The 22,074-nt window shown below is 38.0% G+C and overlaps 1 protein-coding gene across 1 annotated transcript in view; it reads left to right on the forward strand.

The window, feature by feature from the left end:
* The first annotated feature begins 628 nt into the window (after positions 1-628).
* RECK (reversion-inducing-cysteine-rich protein with kazal motifs) overlaps positions 629-22,074 on the forward strand; it is a 71,719-nt gene continuing 50,273 nt past the window's right edge. Inside the window, exons 1-4 of the mRNA XM_004677779.1 lie at positions 629-783; positions 17,093-17,151; positions 20,995-21,069; positions 21,910-21,946. Coding sequence (XP_004677836.1) covers positions 684-783; positions 17,093-17,151; positions 20,995-21,069; positions 21,910-21,946 — 271 coding nt within the window. The 5' untranslated portion in view covers positions 629-683. The remainder of the gene's footprint in view (positions 784-17,092; positions 17,152-20,994; positions 21,070-21,909; positions 21,947-22,074) is intronic.

Here is a 22,074-nt window from a genome sequence, read left to right on the forward strand (position 1 = left end):
CTCGTATCTTGAGGCACACGTATTGCTTTTCTCCCCCTTCCTGAGGGGAAAGAGCAAAGACGCTCTGAAGCTACTCGCACCAAAGAACTTTGGCCTTGAATCGGCTCCGCGCTCCCAGTCCAGGGGCCGTGTCCGCTGCAGAGCGCGTTAGCGTTTAGGGGGAGGCTTTTAGGAGAGTCGCCTCGGGTGACACTCCTTCTCTGGGGGGAGAGGGCGGGCGAGTAGGATATTAAAAGGATCGTCGACAGTGTGTGAGGGTAACAAGTCCCTTTGGTCCAGTTTTAGACTGTGCCCTAGTTGACAGGCGTCTTTCAATGTGATCTCGGGGCAGGTCGGTCTCCTATTCGAGCCTCTCGTGACCCAATCTGCGGACCTCGGAGGTGGGAGGGGAGTTCTACGGGACTGCCAGCCCTGACATCCCTTGACCTCACTGTCGGAGGACGCCGGCTCGCGCACTCGGCTGCAGAAGCCGACGCACAGCTGGGCCGTAACAAAGAGCGGGGGTCCGCGGTAGTTCCCGCCCCCCGGAGCTTTTGGAAACTCAGAGCGGCTGCGGGGCGGGGCTTGAGCGGCCGCAGCCAATCGCCAGAGGTCCAGGGCGCCGGGGCGGGGCCTCCGCGAGCTGCGGTGGCGGCCAGGCTGGGTCCGAGCATCCCGCAGCTCCGGACCCGCCCGGCCCGGACATGGCGGCCGTCCAGGCCTCCCTTCACCGCGCGCTGCTGCTTCTGCTGGCCGTGGCAGGGGTCGCGGAGGTGGCAGGGGGCCTTGCCCCGGGCAGTGCGGGTGAGTAACTGCGAGAGCAGGGGTTCCGGGCGGTCCGGAGCGGCCGCCTCAGCGCTTCAAGATGGCGCGGGGCAGGGGCCAGGGGTGCGCGCGACCCCCAGACCGGGTCCGCGTCTGGTGACCCGGGGGCCAGAGTTCTCAGCAGGCGGGAGTGGGAGCCTAGGCGAAACGCGCCAGGAGACCCCTCTCTGCTCGCTTTCTCCTTGTCCGGCAGATGTGCTGACCGGGTGCGGGGACCCAGGTTCGAGGCCTTGCTCTGCCAGCCTTCGGTCGTGGCCCCCAGCTCGACCCTTAACCCACTTGCCTCGCCCGGGTCTCAGTTAGAAAAGGGTGAAAAGTGTTTGCCCAGGATCGTTGCGAGGGATGGATGGGATTTCGGAGATGCGCTTTACCGCCACCCTGGCCAGTTGCAACGTGACTCTGGGTTCAGAAACGCTGACCCTGACTGCTGGCAGTGATGGCCCCCCACATCCTGCCGAGTTCAAGTCTCAGAAGAAAAAGGGTCCAGATCCACTTCTGCCATTCGCTGTGAGTGAACCGGGAGTTCGAGACCTCGCCGAGCTCTAGTGGAAGACAGATTAAAATAAACCCTGCTGTCTGGGGGCTACGGGTTTGAGGAGGATAGTTTCGCCCTTGCTTCCAAGGAGTTAAACCAAGGGTGCCAACTGATTGCCTCCCACGTGCTGAGCCTATTTAGGAGTTGATGCCAATTCTTGCCCTTCAGGAGCTCTCTGGCTCAGTGGTGGAGAAGGACAGAACACAGATACCTGGAGTTCAAGGCAGAGGTATCAGTGGAGACGAAGGTTGAGAGAGGTTGCCCACCCCAGGTGGGAAGAAAATCGAGCCATCCCCAACTACACTAGACCTTAAAAGATGGCCGGATTTATAAGGGTGAAGCGTGCACTACTTAGAGAGACCTAGAAAGAGCAGAGCCAATCCCAACGAAGTTTTAAGGTAGCTTATGACATTAAAGTGTTTTTTAAAGAAAGACAACCTATTTAATGAAGGAAGAGAATTGTGTCAAGAACCTGGGATGAGATGGTTAATTGTAATTGGCTGTCAACTAGACAGGAAATCAAAAGAAAAGGAAGAATGTTATGCTGTGTATTCTTGGCCATATAGCTTACCTCTCGGGACCTCACTTTTCTCCTTAATTTTAAGAAATTGAACTAACACACATCCAAAGTTACGGTCCATAGAATACGGTCCATAGAATACTAGTTCATTCTTATTCCACAGCTTGTCAGTTCTGTGGGCAATAGAAGAGTGCAATAATTAAGAATACTTGAACAAGGTACTTAGCCTTAGGTCTTTTTGTGCTTTAATATCCACATTTATTATATATAGTATCATGGATTTATTTTAAGAATTAAGGTAAATGTTATCTATTAAATAAGTTTGGAAAACACTGCAAATCTTATCCTTCTCAAGTCTTGACACTATTTATTCATTTATTTTTAAAAATTTTTATTGAAGTAACATTTTATGTTTCAAACATAAGTTAACTTCTGTACATAACTGCATTATGATTGTCACCAACGTCAAGTTCTCCAACATACCTTTTATCCATGTTCTTCTCCTTTCCTCTCTTCCCTTCTAATAGCCATCATTTTGTTCTTATAATCTAAAAGTTTGGCTTTGTTTTGTTTATTCATTTGTTTTCTTTACTTTCCACATCTCAGTGAAATCTTACAGTATTTTATTTTGCTTTCTCTGGCTGGCCTTTGTCACTTAGCACTTACTCAAAGACTTATCCCTCCCTAATAAACTCACAAGACAGGTTAGATTTACAACAAAGGGTCCAAGATTCTTCGTTTGCTGCGAGAATGACTGCTACTGGGTATGAGATTTCTTTTAGGGGTAATGAAAATGTTCTAAAAGGTGATTGTGGTGATGACTGAACAAGAATATGAATCAAACTAAAAACAACAGAATTGTACACATTAAAAGGATGGATTTTGTGTTATGTGATTATTAAAGGATAAAACACTTAAGAGTTTATTGGAGGCAATATAGTATGTAGTATGGTGACTAGTTCATAATACTTGTTTTATATTTGGAAGTTAAAAGAGTTGATCTTAAATGTTTTCATAACAAGAAAAATAATTTAACGATGTGTGCTGACTGATGTCGAGTACTCATATTGTGGTGATCACATTATATACAAATGCCTAATCATGTTGAACACCTGAAACTAATATGTTGCATATAACTAATGCCTTGATCTTAAAAAGAAAATAATTACTTGAGCAAAAGTCAGTTTGAATGGGGCAGCGTCAATAGAAAATGACAGGCACTAAGAGAAAGACTTACAGAAAAGAGGGACCAAGGCAAATTATTTATTATAGCCAAAGCAGTTGTGATTAGTTGTCCTTAGGTTTTTGTTTCTTAACCTTGAACCTTTACGTGACTAAGTTTTGGGTTATTTAGGTTGACTACTAAGGCATTAAAGCTATTTCAGTCCTGTTTAATTAACATGATTTAATTCTCCATAAAAATACTACAGGAAGAAAGAAACTTGTTTGCCTGTAGAACTCTTTTCTTCACACCACCTATACATACTTTAAAAAATTCTGGGCTAGATGATTTCTAAAGACCCTCCCAGCTCTCCAAGCCCATGACAACATAGAGTTGGCATTGTTTGACTTTTAAAAACCCCAGTTTAATCTAAAAGTGAGATTTGTTCCTTGTACTAAATTTTAGGAAGCACATATTGCCTGATTCCTTACATAATGAACATTGAGTAATACAATAGACAAAAGCTTTCACTGTGGATTTGTAGGAAGTATGGAAAATGTTTTTTAATCCTAGACAAAATTTGAGAACACAATATTAAATTGTATTTCAGTGAAGGGCTGGATTGTATTCCTGCGCAGACAGTCTTCTTTCCCTTCTCCTTACCCTATCCAAGATTGGATGTTCTGTCTCCTCTGGAGTAACGCTTTACAAGCCTTATCTGTTCTGACTTAGGGATTTTCATTTTTATTCCTGGGGGGTAGAGGTGAGGGAGTGATATTTGCTTAATGGTTATTATTTCTTGTGAAGTTTGACCAAACCCTCTACATGGGAGTAATGCTACACTTCCTATTCTGATATACTTTTCCAGAACCCACCCTGACTACCCAACTCACCCTGATCCTTACCCCCAGCCCTACTTCTAGTATTCACTTTGGAGAATGGATTGGGACTCAATGCTGCAATCATAGGATCTGTGTGAGGTTCCAGACAGTGACTCTGTTTCTATTTAAGATATTTTGTAATAATACAAAAGAAGAAAAGATGTAACATGAAGGAGTAGGTTGCAAAAGTTGACATTTAAGGACTTATGTAATAGTCAAAAATCCTGAGAAAGAATGTAATGAATTTTAAGTTAGAAAAAGCAAACGCCTATCTGGAGGAAAGTAATAAGAAGCAGATTCTCTTGGCCCACTCTGAAGAAAGAGTGAGATTGCTGCTAAAAGGTCTGTTTTGTATCCATGGATTGAAGCAGTCTGTCATTAGGCATACATTTCACCGTGTGCCACATCTAGGAGGAAGTAGGATAATGTCAAGGAGGCTTTTTAAAATTATATATTATAGATGTGGTTTTTAAAAAGCAAACATAGTACAAAAGTTTGTTCAAAAAACATTTATTGATTGCTTACTATTTGTTAGGCACTGTTTTAAGTTCAGTTGCCACTATCAAGACATTTTCATTCTAGTGGAGGATAGGCAATAAGCAGATAAATAAAATGATTTCTAGAGTGATAAGAATGTTGAGAAAGAAAGCAGATGATGACAGAATTTTGAATAGAGGGCAGTGGTTCTTTCCATAGTGAGAACTAGAGAAGCCTCATTGAGAAGGTTAAGTCCAGAACCAAATCTGGAGACTGTGAAGGTGCTGACTTAGGAGATTGGTTGGGGACCAGGAAGTGCAGAGGCCCTGAAGTCAGAGGGTAGAGAAGGTCCTCGCAGTTGCAAAACAGTGAGCAAGGCAGAGACCAGGACCAGGTGATAAAGAGCCTGCAGAAAGCCTCACAAAAACTGGATTTTAGTCCATGTGCAGATAGAAACCAGTGGGCTTTTGGTAAGAGTGTGTCTTCATTTGTATTTTAGGGCATTCTGGGTGCTGAATGAAAAAAGGAGTGATTGTAGAGGAATAGGATAAAAGCCGGGTAAGGAAGAGTCCAATGTAGTGGCCTAAATAGTGGATAGTGGCAATGGAAAGGCTGCCAGGAACCAAGACCTCTTTTATTTTTCTTTGTAATTTTCTATTTTTTTCTTTCATATTTTTTTTACATTATTCTTCATTTTGTACATTTTTTCATCTCAGTTGTAATCCCCATAGACTTCCCACTACCACTTCACCCATGTGCCATCACTACAGTCCCATGTACTCTTCCCACCCCTGTTTAGATCTTTTTCCCTTCTCCTCCCCCATAGAATATCTCTGATTTATAGTTGTTAGTTGATGTTCTTTTTTTACTTTATTACAATTACTGTATATATACATATACATATACATATACATACATATGTGTGTGTATATGTCTGTCTGTATATGTATGTATGTATGTATGTATTTCACACCTCCACATCCCCCCCCCCCCGGATTCCTTACACTCCTGCTATGAATGAAACCATCGGGTAACTTTTTTTTTCTTTCTGGTTTATTTCACTAAGCATGATCTTTTCCAGTTCCATCCATGTTGCGGCAAATGGCATGAGTTTATCTTTTTTTATTGCTGAGTAATATTCCGTTGCACACACACACACACACACACACACACACACACACACCACATCTGCTCTATCCAGTCATCTATTTTTGGGCATTTGGGTTGATTCCACATCTTCCCTATTGGGAAGCAATAAACATTGGGGTGCAGGTGTCCCTCTGAATTACTGTTTTTGTGTCCTTTGGGTATATACCTAGGAATGGAATTGCTGGATCATATGAAAGCTCCATTTTTAGCAGTTTGAGAAATTTCCACACAGCTTTTCATAGTGGTTGCATTCCCAGTGTAGGAGTAGCAGTATAGGAGAGTTCTCTTTTTTCTGCACCCTTGCCAACATTTATTGTTGCTTGTTTTTTAATATGTGCCATTCTCACTGGTGTGAAGTGGTATTTCATTGTGGTTTTGATTTGTATTTCCCTTATTACAAGTGATGATGAACATTTTTCATATGCCGTTGGCTTTCCCTCTTTGGAGAAGTGTCTTTGTAGATCTTCTGCCCATTTTCTGATGGGGTTATTCACTTTATACTTGTTGAGTTTCAAAATCAGCTCTTTGTATATCTTTGTGATCAGTCCTTTATTATTCATATTATGTGTGAAAATTTTCTCCCAGTCATTGGGGTGTCTATTTTATGTAGTGTCTCTTTTGCTGTACAGAAGCTCTTCAATTTGATGTAGTCCTAGCTATTTATCCTTTCTTTCACTACCCTTGCTTTGGGTGATGTATCTTTAAAGATGTTACTGAGGTGTATGTCATGTAGTGTTCCACCAATATTTTCTTCTATATATTTGATGGTATCAGGTCTTAGTCTAGGTCTTTAACCCACTTGAGTTGGATTTTGTGTATGGAGCGAGGTTGTAATCTAGCTTCATTTTTTTGGACATAGCAGCTCAACTTTCTCAGCACCATTTGTTGAACAAACTTTCTTTGTTCCATTGCATATTCTTTGCTCCTTTGTAAAAGATTAGCTGAAAATAAAGCTATGGGTTTATATCTGGGTTTTCTATTCAGTTCCCTTGGTCTGTATGTCTGTTCTTGTTCCAGTACTGTGCAGTCTTAACTATTAAGGTTTTATAGTATAGTTTGAAGTCTGGGAGTGTGATACCTCCATTACTCCTTTCTCATTCAGAAGAGCCTTGGCTATTCAAGGTTTTTTTTTGTGGCTCCATATGAGTTTCATCAGTATTTTTTCTATTTTTTTTTTGAAAAAAATGGCTTAAAATTTTTTATTAGAATAACATTAAATCTGTGAATTGCCTTCAGTAAGGTGGCCTTTTTTTTTTAAAGATTTATTTATTCATATATAACTGGGGTACAAGCCAAAGGTGCAGGGGTGGTGAGAGGCTTCACCAGAGAGAGAGTGGGGAGCAGAACAGGTAGATTGATGAAGGTCACTGCTGAGGGGAGCAGCGGATGGGTCAGGAGAGGTCTGCCATGCCATGCGGTCACCTCTGGGGCAGGGAATCGAACTCGCACTGAAGCGGTTGTGGTCAGCTTGCAGTGCTGCATCCTAACCCATTGCACCACCAGGGAAGGCCCAAGGTGGCCATTTTGATAATGTTAATTCTTCCAATCCATGAGCAAGGGGTGACTTTCCATGTCTTTGTGTCTTCTATTTCTTTTTAACAATGTTTTATAATTTTCTTTGTAGAGGTCCTTCCCCTCTTTTTTTAGGTTTACTCCCAAGTATTTGATCTTTTTTGTTTCAATTATAAGGGGAATGGTTTTCTTGATTTCTTCTTCTCCAGAGTGATTGTATATAGAAAACTATTGATTTTTGTGTGTTGATCTTGTATTTTGCTACTTTACTAAACTGGTTTATTATTTTAATAAGTTTTTCTGTGGAGCTTTTGGGATTCTCTATGTATATTATCATGTCATCTGTGAACAGTGATAGTTTTATTTCTTCTTTCCCTACTTGGATTCTTTATATGCCTTTTTCTTGTCTTATTGCTCTGGTTAGGACTTCCAGTATTATATTGAAAAGCAGTTGTGAGAGTGGATATCCTTGTCTTGTTCCTGACCTTAAGGGAAAGGATTTCAGCTTTTCACCATTGAGAATGACATTGGCTCTGGGTCTATCATATATGGCCTTTATTATGTTAAGGTATGTTCATTCTATCCCAAGAGTTTCAAGTGCCTTTATCAGAAGCTTTCTCTACATCTATTGATAATGATCATATGGTTTTTACTTTTCTTTTTGTTGGTGTGTTGGATTACATTAATTGATTTTCGAATGTTGAACCATCCTTGTGTCCCTGGGGTAAATCCCACTTGGTCATGGTGGATTATCTTTTTGATGCATTATTGGAGTCTTTAGCTAGAATTTTATTTAGAATTTTCCATCAGTGTTCATTAGAGAGATTGGCCTGTAGTTTTCATTTTTGTGATGTCCTTGCTTGTTTTTGGTGTTAGTGTAATGTTGGCTTCATAGAACATATTTGGTAGTAGTCCTCCTTTCTCAATTTTTGGGAAGAGTTTGTATAGGACAGGCACTCTTTGTTTCTGAACGTTTGGTAAAATTCATTTGCAAAGCTGTCTGGTCCTGGGCTTTTGTTTTGGGGGAAAGAATTGATTACTGGATTAATTTCACTGGTTGTAATTGGTCTGTTTAGGTGTTCTATTTCTTCTCTGTCAAGCCTTGGGTGATTGTAGAATTGTAGGAATTTATCCATCTCTTCTAGATTGTTGAACTTGTTTGCATATAACTGTTCATAGTAATCTCTTACTATTCTTTTGATTTCTGTTGTGTCTTGGTGATTTCTCCTCTCGTTTATGCTCCTATTTGTGTTTTCTCTTGCTTTTTTCTTTGTGAGCCTTGCTAGAGGTTTTCTATTTTGTTTATTTTTCAAAGAACCAATTTTTGATTTCGTTGATCTTTCAAATTGTTTTCTTAACTTCTATTTCATTTATTTCTGCCTTGATTTTTTTTTTTAAATTTCCTTTCTTCTACCAGCGTTTGGGCTTTTTTGTTGTTCTTTTCCCAGTTCTTTAAGGTGAGACATTAGGTTATTATTTTTTTTTTTTAGTTTTTGTTTCTTTATGTGGTGTGTTATGCGATGTATATGTCCACCCTGGTGCCTGTATTGCTATATACTTTGCTCTTATAACAGCTTTTGCTGAGTCCCATATGTTCTGGAGGATTGTGTCCTCATTGTCATTTATCTCAAAGTATTTTTCAATTTCTTCTTAGCTCTCCTCATTAATCCAGTGATCTTCCAGTATTGTGGATTTAAATCCCCATGAGGTAGGAATGTTCCTTTCTTTATTTTTGTGGTTTACTTCTAGTTTGATGCTTTCATGGTCAGAGAAAATAGTTGGTATGATTTTGATCTTGGAGTATCTGTTAATGTTTGTCTTGTGGCCCAGCATGTGATCAACTTTAGAGAATGATTCATGTGGATTTAAGAAGAATGTGTACTCAGATTCGTTTGGGTATAATGTCCTGTGGATGTCTGTTAGGCCCATGAGGTCTAGATTCTTGTTTAGAGCTCTCCTGTCCTTGCCTATTTTTTATCTTGTTGATCTATCCAGTGGTAAGAGTGGTGTGTTGAAATCAATATGTGTTTTCAGAAATGATAATTGTCTGACATATTTTGGTGAATATATGTTGATGATTGTTATGGTTTCCTGATGTATTACCCCTTTAATCATAATGTAGTGACTGTGATTTTTTTTTTTTTAACTTTTTTTAGTTTGAAGTTCCTGCCTTCTTTTTTGGTCCATTTGCTTGTGGGATTGTTTTCTACCCTTTTACTTTCAATCTAGATTTATCTTAGATGGTGTGTTATCAGTTAGTGTGTTTCCTGCAGACAGCAAAAAGTTGGGTTCTGTTTTTTTATCCAGTCTGCATTCTGTGTCTCTGTACTGGTGAGATTAGGCCATTTACATTCAGAGTTAATATTGATATATTGAAATCTATTGAAATTATTTTTCATTTTATTTGCTTTTTTGTGATTCTTTCCTTACCTTGTTCTAATCTTCCTATTCACTCTTCTGTTGGTTTAGTTCTAAGGTTCCTTGTAGTAATTTTTGTAGTGGGAGTTTAGTAGTGATGCGTTTCTGGAGATTTTGTTTGTCATGGAAAGTTTTTATTTTTCCATCATAGAGGAAGGAGAGCTTTTCAGGGTAGAGTATTCTTGGTTGGAATTTGTTCGCTTGAAGTTTGTTAAATATGCCCCTCCATTCTCTTCGTGTCTGTAGTGTTTCTTTGGAAAAGTCTGATGTCATCTTGATTGGTTTTCCTTTGTATGTTATCTGTTTCTTCCCTCCTTGTCAGCTTCACTATTTTTTCCTTGTCTTGGACCTTTGAAACTTTTACTATTATGTGTCTTGTTGTAGCATTCTTTTCATTGTGGTAGTTTGGTGTTCTTATGGCTTCTTGTATTTTTATTTTCATTTCCTTCTTCATGTTTGGGAAATTTTCTTCAGTTATCTCTTTGAACAGTGTTTAGGCTCCCTGTTCTCTCTCTTCAACCTCTGGGACACCTATGATTCTTATACTTTCCTCATTGCATCTGATATTTCTTGGATTGTTTTTTCAGTTTTTTTCCTTTGTAGTTCTCTTTCCTTTTCTTTTTATGTCTGAGTCTCAAAAATGCTGAATTATACTTCCATTTCTTGAATTCTGTTTTCTTGGTTTTTCCCAGAGTTCTTGTGCTCCTCTACCTGTCTTTGATTATACTCTAGATCCTTCACTCTCTTATTTCCACCATGGCTTTTTTTTTTTTTTTTTTTTTTTAAATCTTTGTCTGTTAGGTGGAGGTATTCTTCTGTTTCCATGATACTGTTTTCTGGAGAATGACTTTCTCTTTGGGGTCTATTATGTCCAGAGGAGTCTGCTTGAGCACTTGTGTTTTTCCTTCTTCCTGTTAGCCTTCTGCTTTGTTCTAAGTACTCCTGCACCACTGGTGCTGGTGGGCATTTCTAATTACTCTTGCAGTGGTGTGAATATGCCTGCCTGGTGACTAAGCCTCTGTGGCTGGCTACGGGTCCAGACACTTCAGTTGTGGAAGATCTTCTGAGCTGTGCTTTGTTCCAAGATCTCCTGTTTTTCCAGCCCCCATTATGTGAAATTGGGTCTGTTGTCTCAGCCAGTAATAGCCAGGGGTCTCTCTTGGGGTTCAGCTTCTTCCAGTAACATGCTGAGTCCTAGTCTCTGGGAGGTGCCTGCAAGAAGTGCCTGGATGGGCTGATTTTCTCTGTTGGACTTCTTGCTTCTTCTAGGCATGTCTTGGCAAGATAATGGAGTTAAAGAGAGTAGGTAGTAAAATGAGGGGTTAGTGGAAAGGGGAGGATGATATGGAAATGTAATAGGATGGTGATAGGAGGAAGTGAAGGTTAAATGGGGGTAGAGGGAAAAAGAGGAGGCAATGGAGGAGAGGTAACAGAAAGAAAAGAGACAGCAGAAATAATTATGTTGGAGGAGAAGGAGAAAGCTAGAGGAGACAGAAAACCAGGGTAAAATGAAGGAAGTGCACAGAAACCTACCAGCTGAGCAATACAGGAACAAAACAAACAAATAAACAACAAACACATCTAAGGTAGGGGAGAATTGCCTGTCAGACTTCTGATGGAACCCAGTTAGCTAGTCCTTGTGGTTTTAGGCTGGTCCCCTGAGGAACACTCAACCACTGGGTAGAGTAGCCTTCCCAGAGTCTGCAGTTCTGTTTGACTTTCTTTTTAGTCCCCTGAGGTAGTTGGGCAAGTAAAGGAGCTCCTGAGGTTTCTTTCCATGCAGGGACTCAAGGTATCTAGAGGCCTCTCCTGAGGTTTCTTTCCACCCAGGGGCTAGTGGTATCTAGAAGCCTCCAGTCTAAGGGCTGGCCCTAAATGGCTCTTCCTTGACCTTAGAGAGGAAGAGTGTGTCACCTGTGGACTGTAGGCCTCTGTGCATCAGGAGATGGTTGAATCCCAATTTATATCTTGACCTAGTGCAAAAAAATCATGTGATGTTTGCTAAATTATGGATTGGTCACCACTTGGTAGTACTAAAGTGGTACTGTGAGAGAGAAATAATTTTTTTTGTGCTTTTTTTCCTCATTAAAAAAGGATTGCATAATTAGGAAGTTATTACATACTAGCCAGTGATTAAAATGTTTTGAACTGGCCACTATGCTAAATGGGTACAAGATGTTTATAGTCTAGACATTTTATAATACGCACATGAAACGATTTGGGGAGAGTTAAGTGCTAAAGCTTCCAGTTCTGACTAGAATAGTTGAGCCTTAAGTGACTGGAAGAATCAAGATGTCTGGGAATTATCAGACAAGAAAGTCTTTTTTTTTTATATAATAGTTTATTTTTACATCATTTTGTACTTTTTTTTTCCATCTCAATTGTAATCCCTGTGGTTTAACACCACCGCGTCACCTGTGTGCCATCACCATAGTCCCATGCACTTCCCTCCCCTGCCATTTTTGATCCCATTCCCCATGCCACCCCCACAAAATGTCTCTGGTATATGGCTGTTCATTATTCTTACTATTTTCTCGCCTGGTACGAGCGAAACCTTCCGGTATTTTTCTTTTTCTTTCTGGCTTATCTCACTACGCATGATCTTTTCCAGCTCCATCCAAGTTGCTGCAAAAGACATGTGTTTCTTTTCTTCGGTTGCTGAGTAATATTCCATTGTGTATATGTACCACATCTTTTTAATCCAGTCATCTACTTTTGGGCATTTGGGCTGCTTCCATGTTTTTCCAATTGTAAATAAAGCAGCAAATAACATGGGGGTGCAGGTATCTTCTTGAATCAGTGTTTTTGTGTCTTTTGGGTAGATACCTAGGAGTGGGATTGCTGGGTCATAGGGAAGCTCCATGTTAAGCAGTTTGAGGAACCTCCAAACAGTTTCCATAGTGGTTGTACTAGTTTGCATTCCCACCAGCAATACAGGAGAGTTCCTTTTTCTCTACATCCTCGCCAACATTTGTTGTTTGTAGTTGTTTGAAGATGTGCCATTCTCACCAGGGTGAGGTGGTATCTTATTGTGGTTTTAATTTGTGTCTCCCTTATTATGAGTGATGTTGAACATTTTTTTATATGCTTGTTGGCCACTTCTCCTCTTTGGAGAAGTGTCTTTTTAGCTCTTCTGCCCATTTTTGATAGAGTTGTTTATTTTTGTTGAGCTTCATCAGTTCTCCATATATTTTTGTGATCAATCCTTTATCACTAGTTTTGTGTGAGAAAATGTTTTCCCAGTTAGTGGGCTGTCTGTTTTTTGTAATGTCTCTTTTGCTATACAGAAGCTCTTTAACTTGATATGGTCCCATCTGTTTATCCTTGCCTTTGCTATTGTGGCATTGGGTGCTCTATCTTTAAAGATGTCGCTGAAGTGTATGTCGTGTAGTGTTTGGCCCATCTTTGCTTCCAGGTATTTTATGGTTTCCATTCTTATGTCTAGGTCTTTAATCCACTTCGAGTTGATTTTTGTATATGGAGTTGAGGTAGTGATCTAATTTCGTTTTTTTGCATGTAGCTTCCCAGTTTGACAAGAAAGTCTTAGCTGAGAGGTGAGATGGGATTTAGGTCATGAGGAAGGGACACTAAGCATTTCAGGCAGAAATTATATTCAAGGGAAATGTAGGTGTTCCTTGTAAAAAGTAATAGTTCAGGGAAGGGAAGGTGTAGTGCCAGCTAGGCATGGTGCTGGTTCCCTTCATTCAGGGAACAGGCAAAGGAGAAACCTGGAGCTCTCAGTGGCTTTTTCAGGCTTTTATTTATCTTTTCTATACCATTTATAGTGAGGCAACCAGGTGCAAGGCAGGCGGGGGTGGGAGGTGTCAGGGAGCTGCAGAATCTATTTCTCTGGGCTCCTTCTGACCTTCTCTCCACTGTGCCATCTCAGAGTCATGCTGCTCTTATATCCCTGCCCTTCTAGGCACAGGTGCCCACTTACACATGGCCACACGATATGCCAGGTATCCACCATCAGGCATGCGTGGCCCCAGGCCCATGCTCCTAAGCGTCTTCTGCAGTCAAGGGTGCAGGTGAGAGCCACAGAGGCCAGTGGTGTAAAAGCCTGAACATCTTCATATACTCTGCAGAAGGTTAGAAGAAAGCTTGAAAGATTATAATTTGGATAGCAGGAAGACTGTAGATTCTGGATTAGAAGAGTGACATCATGAAGTCTGTTTAAAAGAACTGGTAATCATGATATTTAAATCATGTGGGTATAATTAACTGGAAGTAGTGCTGTGTGAAGCAAGCAATGGAGAAAGGTATCTGTGACTAGGAAATGATTCAGGAAAAAAAGGTAACATGAACGTTATGGCAAGACGTTAGCAATGCTGAATAGAGGTGGTGGATATGTAGGTAATCTTTGCTATTTCACTCTTCCTAAGCTGAAGGTATATAGAGATATCTAACTAGCTACACATACAAACACACATTTTAAAAAGGAGAAATGTGGCAATTGCAGTTGCAAGAATGTGTTTATAAAGTTGTGCTTGTCATTTTCTAGGATGTTTTGAAAATAAAACTTTGATTTAAAATATTTCATATAATAAGACATTTTCCCAGTATCAGCTTAGATTTAATTTTTGCCCTCTCAATAATGTATCTATTGAGTGTGTGTGTGTGTATGTACTGTGGAATATGTGTGTGTGTGTGTTTACACACACATACACATTCTGTTATAGTAATTAACTAGAGGGACTTTTTATTCTCTTTAGAACAGAAAATAAGAATGGCTTTTCATTAACTAAATTGAATTACAGCTTTAGGAGGCTTTTGTGGCAAACCCATTTTAATTTTTTAAAAATCCTGTAATTCTGTGACTGTCTTAGATAGGGTGTGTATTGTTTTTTTAATGTGGATTGATCTTAGAAATTGCATTTTCCCTAATGTGACAAAAGTATGTACACTTCCTGCTTATTGCCTATCTCGAGTACACCAGCAATCAAACTTTGATGTTTTATTATTGGATAATTATGCTTGCATATTTTTAGGTTAATACCCTTTTTAATCTAAAATATTGATTCATGACTTTAACAATAGTATTTTGGATTTTATTAATTTTATTTTATAATCATAGACTCTTGGAATTAAGAATGCAAAATGTGACCTTTATCCTTACGTCTTTAGAGTAACACTATGCTTTTACTTTAATTATGTCAATATCAAACTTTATTTTGAACTATTTTTACCTTTATTCAATTCCATTTTTAGAATGAGTAGGATTATTGAAGAGTGTATTAGAATCAAATTATAAAAGCAAAACATTTCTACAATTCATTATCTTTTGTAGAAGTAGAAAACTTTAGGCAGTGAAGAATGTTGTTGCACTGGAATAGTGGAATGACCCAATTAAACCATTTTCATTTGCATCTCTAAAAAAGAGAAAGAGCTTTGATTGCCACATTAATTGCATTTTGACATCCCCCCCATTCTTAACTGAGGCCTGTGAATTGATATCTATTTGTAGACATTTATTTTTTGAAAACTATGCAGTGTTAAAGTTTAGTTTCTGTTGCTTCAAAGGAAGAAATATTGTACCAATATAAGAGTGGCAAGGTTAAAAACAGTGTGGAAAATGTGATAGAGCGTAGGTCACCTAGCCTGTTCATGGAGGGCAGCAGAACTCTCAAAGGAGGAAATTGTACTATTACAGAGGAATGCTTGACTGGATGGGGGAAGGGAGCTATTACCAGAGGACTGGCCTCTGTAATCCCATTTTTTCAGAACCATCAGAAGGCTTTTAGAAAGAACAGAAGGAAATATGCCAAGTGTCAGCACAGTTCTGGCAAGATGTGGAGTATAATTCACCCCCCCCACCACCACCAAAAGTTGGGCTTTTTTAAGCAAAGAAAGAAAGACTTAACTTAAAACATTTAACTTAGAAGATCACTACCTATAAATGTGATCTTCATCACTAAATAGAAAAAATACAGGCATTTTGTATTTTTTATAAAACTTCTTTGTTATTGAGTTTTAATTACAACAAGTTTCTGTTCTAAACAGACCTTTGGTCCAGTAAACTGTTTTTCAAAACTTCCTAGACCCAAATCAGACTTTTGTCAGCCTGATTGTTTGCTTTTTGCTAAGCCTCTGCTCATTGTTACCATATGTTATCCTGAGTTATCTTTGCTCAGTATCAGCTGGGTTTCTGCCCTCATGTGACCTTTGTGTTAGAAGATGGCAGAAAGTGGCAAGTTCTAGGAGACTTCAAAAGAAAACATCAGTATCTTACAGGAGAGCCCTCCTGCTCCTCTTCCCTCTGCTCCCCAATCCAGTGAGACTGGAATATAATGGAATCCTAGAAGAGGAGATGCTAGAAGAGGGGTGAGCACCATGTGGCATGGCTGGGAGGAAGGGTGTTGTGGGAAAGCCTCATGAGTCCTCAGATTAAGCTTCTTAGAAGGTACAGCTGCTTTTAGAGCAAGGGAATTTTTCTTTCTTCTGAAACTTAGTGAAATTTTTATATTTTCTTCAGAATTTTTAGTCATACGTTTAGAACTTCAGGGCACTTTTTCTCATAGAAATAATATTAGAAAGCCATCCCAATAGTCTTTCACGCAACCAAATTACATAGTCACATGCCAGTAATATCACACATTCTGTCATTGTTTTATGGAGAAACAATTTCCAGTTTTGAACTTAAAAGCCTTCTTGCTAAGATATTTATATATGTATGTATGTATTTCCAATCCCAATCCTACCTTCAATCAAAAAAAAAAAAAAACAGCTTGACTTTTACTTAATTTTTATGCTGAAAATGCATGGATTTTATTTGAAGAGATATGTCACGTGTATTTCAAGCCATTTTATCAAATCTAATTGCCACTATCAAATCTTTTTCCGTCTTCTTATGTCCTTTGACTTGCCAGTTTAGATAGCCCCTGATCAGCTGTCTAGCTGTGTCTTTGTTTCGCAGTCTGTTAAACTCTAGAATAGTAACATGCCCCTGCTGATTATCTCCACCGTCAGTTTATAAATTTCTCCAGCCCATATGCTGCTTGGTAACATTTTCCCTTTTCTCTGATTTAATGTTTCTCAAGCTGGCTTTTTAAAATATTAATAGGTGGCATAAAAAATGTTCTGTGCAAAAAAAAAAATGTTCTGTGCTCTGAGAAATAGGTCTGCTTAGATATCACTTTATGAAATTAATTACGCATACAAGGTAACATTTTAGGATTCACAAAGTCCTACAATAAAGAATTCTCTTGCTTTTTTTAACCCTTCATTTCCTAATTTATTAGGACATAAAACACTTTTCTCTTGAGAGATAGATATTAGCTCATGAAATAGTGTTTCATAGAACACAAATTTGAATGTGGTGCATAGGGTAATTGTAAGAATTGAATGAGATAATGCATAAAGCAGATATGGTAAAATTCTGGAACATAGAAAATGCTTAATACATCGTAACTGTCTATCTTCCTGTGGCAGTATCATTATTAGCCTGAGAGTTTCTTGAGAACTGAAACTATATCCTAAAACTTAGGACTGTCTCTGATTTATAATAGGAGTGAGGTAAAGATCTGGTGAAGAGTAGTAATATTGATTAAACAGTTCCGTAACTAGTGAATTTAGCACACTCACCTTGATTATTTGACATGGGCAACATCAGTTGTTTATTTTTTTCTCCCTAGGTGCATTGTGTTGCAGTCATTCAAAAGATAACCAAATGTGTCGTGATGTATGTGAACAGGTAAGCTTATATAATATTGTTGAGGCTAAAAGAAAATAAAAATTGTAGAGGCTATTATTTTCATGACTATTAAGTATGATTTTGTTCTTGGAAAACTCCATTGGACAGCACCTTAGCCAAGAGTTCACGTCACTAATAATGGAACAATTTAACATGTGTCCCTGATGTGAAAGGAGTACAGTATTTTATGTAGGATTCTTGCCAAAAATGCATAATTAGAATCACGAGAAACCACCAGGCAAACTCAGATTGAGGTAATATTCCTCTGAACAATAGCCTGTACTCTTCAAAGATATCAGTGTCATCAGAAACAAAGGCTAAGAAATTTTTAGGTTAAAAGAAATTAAACAGACATGAGAAATGCAATGTGTGATTCTGAATGGATCCTGGAATTTAAAAAAATGCTACAAAGGATATTAATAAGACAACTTGGAAAGAGTGGATATATCTAATAACATTGTATCAATATTATGGTCCTACATTTGGTATATATATTATAATTAGGTAGGATGGAATCCTTGTTTTAGGAGATAACATCCTATCTGTTTAAATTCTAAAATGTTTCATCAAAATAATAATAATAATAATGTGTGTGTGTATATATAATATATATATTATATATAACATATATATTTAATACATATATATTATATATTATATACATATTATATATAGTATATTATATATATAATATATTATATATAATATATATATAAAGAGCTAAAGCAAAAGTTGCAAAATGTTAATAAAGGGAGAAGCTAGTTGAAGACTATGGGTATTCACTGGTATACTTTTGAAATACCTCTGCAAATGTGATTTTTTTCTGGGTGAGCCTCTTTAAGCAAGTTCCACTGAGTCAATACCTGTTCACAAAGTCTTACTTTCATCATCTTAGTTATTACTAACTCTAGGGTAGTAACATGCCCCTGCTGATCATGAAACAGTTGTGTAACCAGTGGATTTAGCACACTCACCTTGATTATTTGACATTGGGCAACATCAAAAGTTTATCTTTTTCTGATGTAGTGTAGTTCTAGACTTAACACTTGAGAATTAATGGTCTTAGTCAACTTTAGGAACAGCTTTCAAATATTATCCTGGATTTTGTCCTAAAACTGAGAGTGTCGGGAGTTAAAACTCAAACAGTACCATGAACTTGGAGAGATTCTACATGATATACTCTAATTATAAAACAAGACAGTGATTCAGCTCATCTAAATAGCTGCTAGAGAAGTCAGTGATATGTTGAGATGCTATAATGAAGTTTTTTTTTTTTTTTTTTTTTTTTTTGCAAATTTATTGCTGGAATAGTAGTTTTTAAAAACAAAAACTGGCTTTCTCTTGCTGGTGTCACCCTAAGGAGATCATAAATAGTGCTGCGACTTTGGAAAGCACTGCTTTCCTGACTTTCTGCTTTAGTTCCTCTAACTTTTTCCACCTTGATGGAATAATTTCCATTTGGGTGAGTAATTTTTATGAGACACCTACAGGCAAGGTATAATTTCTTAAAATTTGAACCGCTAGAAACTCTGTAACTTAGCATATTAAGTGAGTGCTATAGTAACCTTATGAAAGAACTTTCTTTCCTGACCATCTTCTTAACTAATTGAAAAACAGGGCAAAGGACTCCAGATATTACCATTGTTACTAGTTACACAAATGTTGAATGTAACCTTTTTCTCCAAATACACCCTAAACTGCATAATTAGAGGACTAAGTTACATATGTTCACTTTTTCCCACCAACAGAACATCTTAGTCATCTCAATCATTGGAGCAGTGAATGGGTGGTATTGAGTTAGGCCAGGTTGCTAACTCATTTTGAGCTCACTCAAAATGAAAGGCGCAATGAATTTCATTGTCCCTTCAACCAGTAGGGAATGAAGAGTCCTGGTGACAGTAAGTTTCAGTTGGCATGAAAAGTAGTTGGCAGAAATGATGCTGTTGGTTATGTAAGGTGGGAAAAAGGTTTGGTTTGGAGGAAAAGTGAGTTGCTAAATCAGCAGTGAAAACCACTGTGTGAAAGCAGTTGGAGATTGGGAATTCAAATGTCTTTTCATTTTAAATAAGAAGTTGAAGCTAGGTTTCATTTCCTTTAGAGTAATTTATCCCTACTTAAATATAGGTTGTCCTATATGTAATAATTGTTTCATAATTTAAAAAAATTGAATCAGTCAGTATTCAGGTGAGGTATACACATTGCAATTGGTTAGATATCCTTTAAATATCTTTTGGTCTATGAGTTTATTTGATAAGTAAATCTAGTTATTTATCCTGCACTTTCCCACAGTTTGAAGTATGCTGTTTACCTGTTTGCATCCGTAGGTGTGATCTAAGGTGTTTCTTTTTCTTCTATATTTCTTAGTAATTGAAAGGTAGATTTAGAGCAGAGCTATATGGTAGAACTACCTACAGTGATAAACATATTCTATAGTGGTCCAATCTTGAATGGTAGCCATGAGCCACATGTGCCAAGTGAACACTTGTAATGTGACTAAGGTGGCTGAACGACTTTATTTTAAATTGTATTTGACTTTGATATAAATTTTAATTTTAATAGTCATACATGGCTAACAGCTTATGACAGATTGGGTGGCTTGAACAGATTCAGATTAGGTTTTGTTTATTTGCTTGGTAAGTCTCCCTCAGAGGTAGTATTTGTGTCTGATTGTCTCTCTTTATAATGTTAGCAATCATTGTTGACACTAGCTAACATATACTATTTCACTAAGATTTGCAAAATGGGGATATTATATAGCTCTTTTGCCTTATTACTTAGACTTGATAGCTTACTAACTGAAGATAAAAACCATTTTCATTGCCATTTTTTCATAGGATTCATGGTTTTTATACTCAACTTTTTGCAGATAGCTATGGTCTGTCAATGTGTAGTGACATAATTTACTGGTACGTCAAATAATCATTGTGTTTATTGAAATCCTGTTTGAAAGTGAGGCAGCCTGCCGAGTGAACTTACTCATTATTTACATTTTAAAAAATGGTCTCGTCTCTATTTATGGGGAAATTTATGCTGTAATGCTGTTAATAAATCTGTTCTTTACTAATATCAAGAGTACCTTACATCATGGTCAGTTGGCTAAAAGCCATTTGCAGAGCAGTTTAGAATAAATTTATCTTTTTCCCCCTTCCTTTTCTATATACTTCTTTTGCACCCCCATCCTTCAACAACTTGACTTTCTGTTTATGGTTATTACAGAAGCCCCTAGACTTGGTTATTTGGACTTGATTATTTGCCAGATGAACCAACTTTTTTTTTTTTAAAGATTTATTTATTTTGCATACAGACCTTTATTGATTATTTGCCAGATGAGCCAACCTTTTTTTTTAAGTTTTATTTATTTTGCATACAGAGATTTGCTTATTTTGCATAATAGCTAATAGTTAAACAGCTAATTGGAAAGAAATTTCCAACTAGAGCTGGGGTACAGGCCAGAGATGCAGGGGCAGTGAGAGGATTCATCAGAGACAGAGTGGGGAGCAGAACAGGCAGATAGACGAAGTATACTGCTGATGGGGAGCAGCGGGTGGGTCAGGAGAGGTCTGTGCCATGTAGGTCACCTCCGGGGCAGGTGGGAATCGAACTCATGCGGAAGTAGCTTTAGCTTCTCAGTGCTGTGCTTTAACCCGCTGCGCCACCAGGGAGGGCCTGAGCCAACCTTTTAAGAAATGTTACCTCAACTTGATTTAGATCTTTCCAGAGATTTTGTTTATAAAAGGAAGTTGGGAAATATTCTAAACAACTGATAAATCTAGAGAATAGTAAAATTTACTTTTTATTTCTTATGAAAAAATGCCACAAAACCTTTCTGTTTTTGTCAAATAGATATTCTCTTCAAAAAGTGAATCCCGACTAAAACATCTGTTGCAGCGAGCTCCAGATTATTGCCCTGAAACAATGGTAGGTCTTGTTTGGCTTAACTATAGGAACTTTTGTCTAAATGAAGCTATCTGATGAATTATGTTTAGATTTAGCAAGTTTTTCAGTGTGTTTGGGGTTGTGATCATAGCTCTATGATCACAATGTTAGCTCTAATTAGGTATCTTAAAAAGATATTCACACAAGTTGCTGGATAGAATATTGTCTTTAAACTTGTATTATTCTATGTTGTATGTCTAAATAGTTTATCTGGTATTTGGCATTTGTATGTTGACAATTTTATGAAAACCAATTTTTGACTGATACTTTGGTTTTGTAAAGTTGAATGTGGCATAAGGGAAAATGTTGACTTTTTATTATTTGTATCTCTCCATTTTCTGGCATGCTATAATACATTGCTTGCCTGCACGTAACTTAAAATCTCTCTAATCCCTCAGTGTTGTGGGTCAGGCTAAGAATGTGTGAGCTTATATGAAAGCACCTCTTTAGATATGGTAGCTTGCATGGGGGAAGGGAACGGGGGAGTTGATGTGCAGACAGTTCTGAAAGACTTTCCTTTATTCATTTAATAGACACTTTTGTCATTGTGCTTAAAAACAGTAATTCCAGCTGGACAATAAGTCCAATAAGTAACTGGACTCATCGCTGGTGCTCTTAGATGGAAGATTGAAGAAGAGCAAGAAATATTTTCACATTTCAGTTTTACTTTTTCTTCCCTGAATAGCTGGTTCATACTTGGTACTCCTAGAATGTTGCCTATGTACTCCACAAACACACAAATTAGTTGTAAATAATTTCTATAGGATTTGTCATTTTTGAGAACTGATTATCTACATAAAAACCTATTTATTGCAATTTTAGGTCGAAATTTGGAGTTGTATGAATTCATCTTTGCCAGGTAAGCAATAGAAGAGTAACAATTTGGACTTTTTTTCCCTAAAGATTTATTTATTCATTTATACAGATTTATTTATTTATTTATTTATTTATTTATTTATTTATTTATTTATTTATTTATTTATTTAT

The sequence above is a fragment of the Condylura cristata genome, unplaced genomic scaffold (assembly GCF_000260355.1).
Source record: "Condylura cristata isolate star-nosed mole 26May11 unplaced genomic scaffold, ConCri1.0 scaffold00006, whole genome shotgun sequence".
NCBI classification, from domain to species: Eukaryota; Metazoa; Chordata; class Mammalia; order Eulipotyphla; family Talpidae; genus Condylura; species Condylura cristata.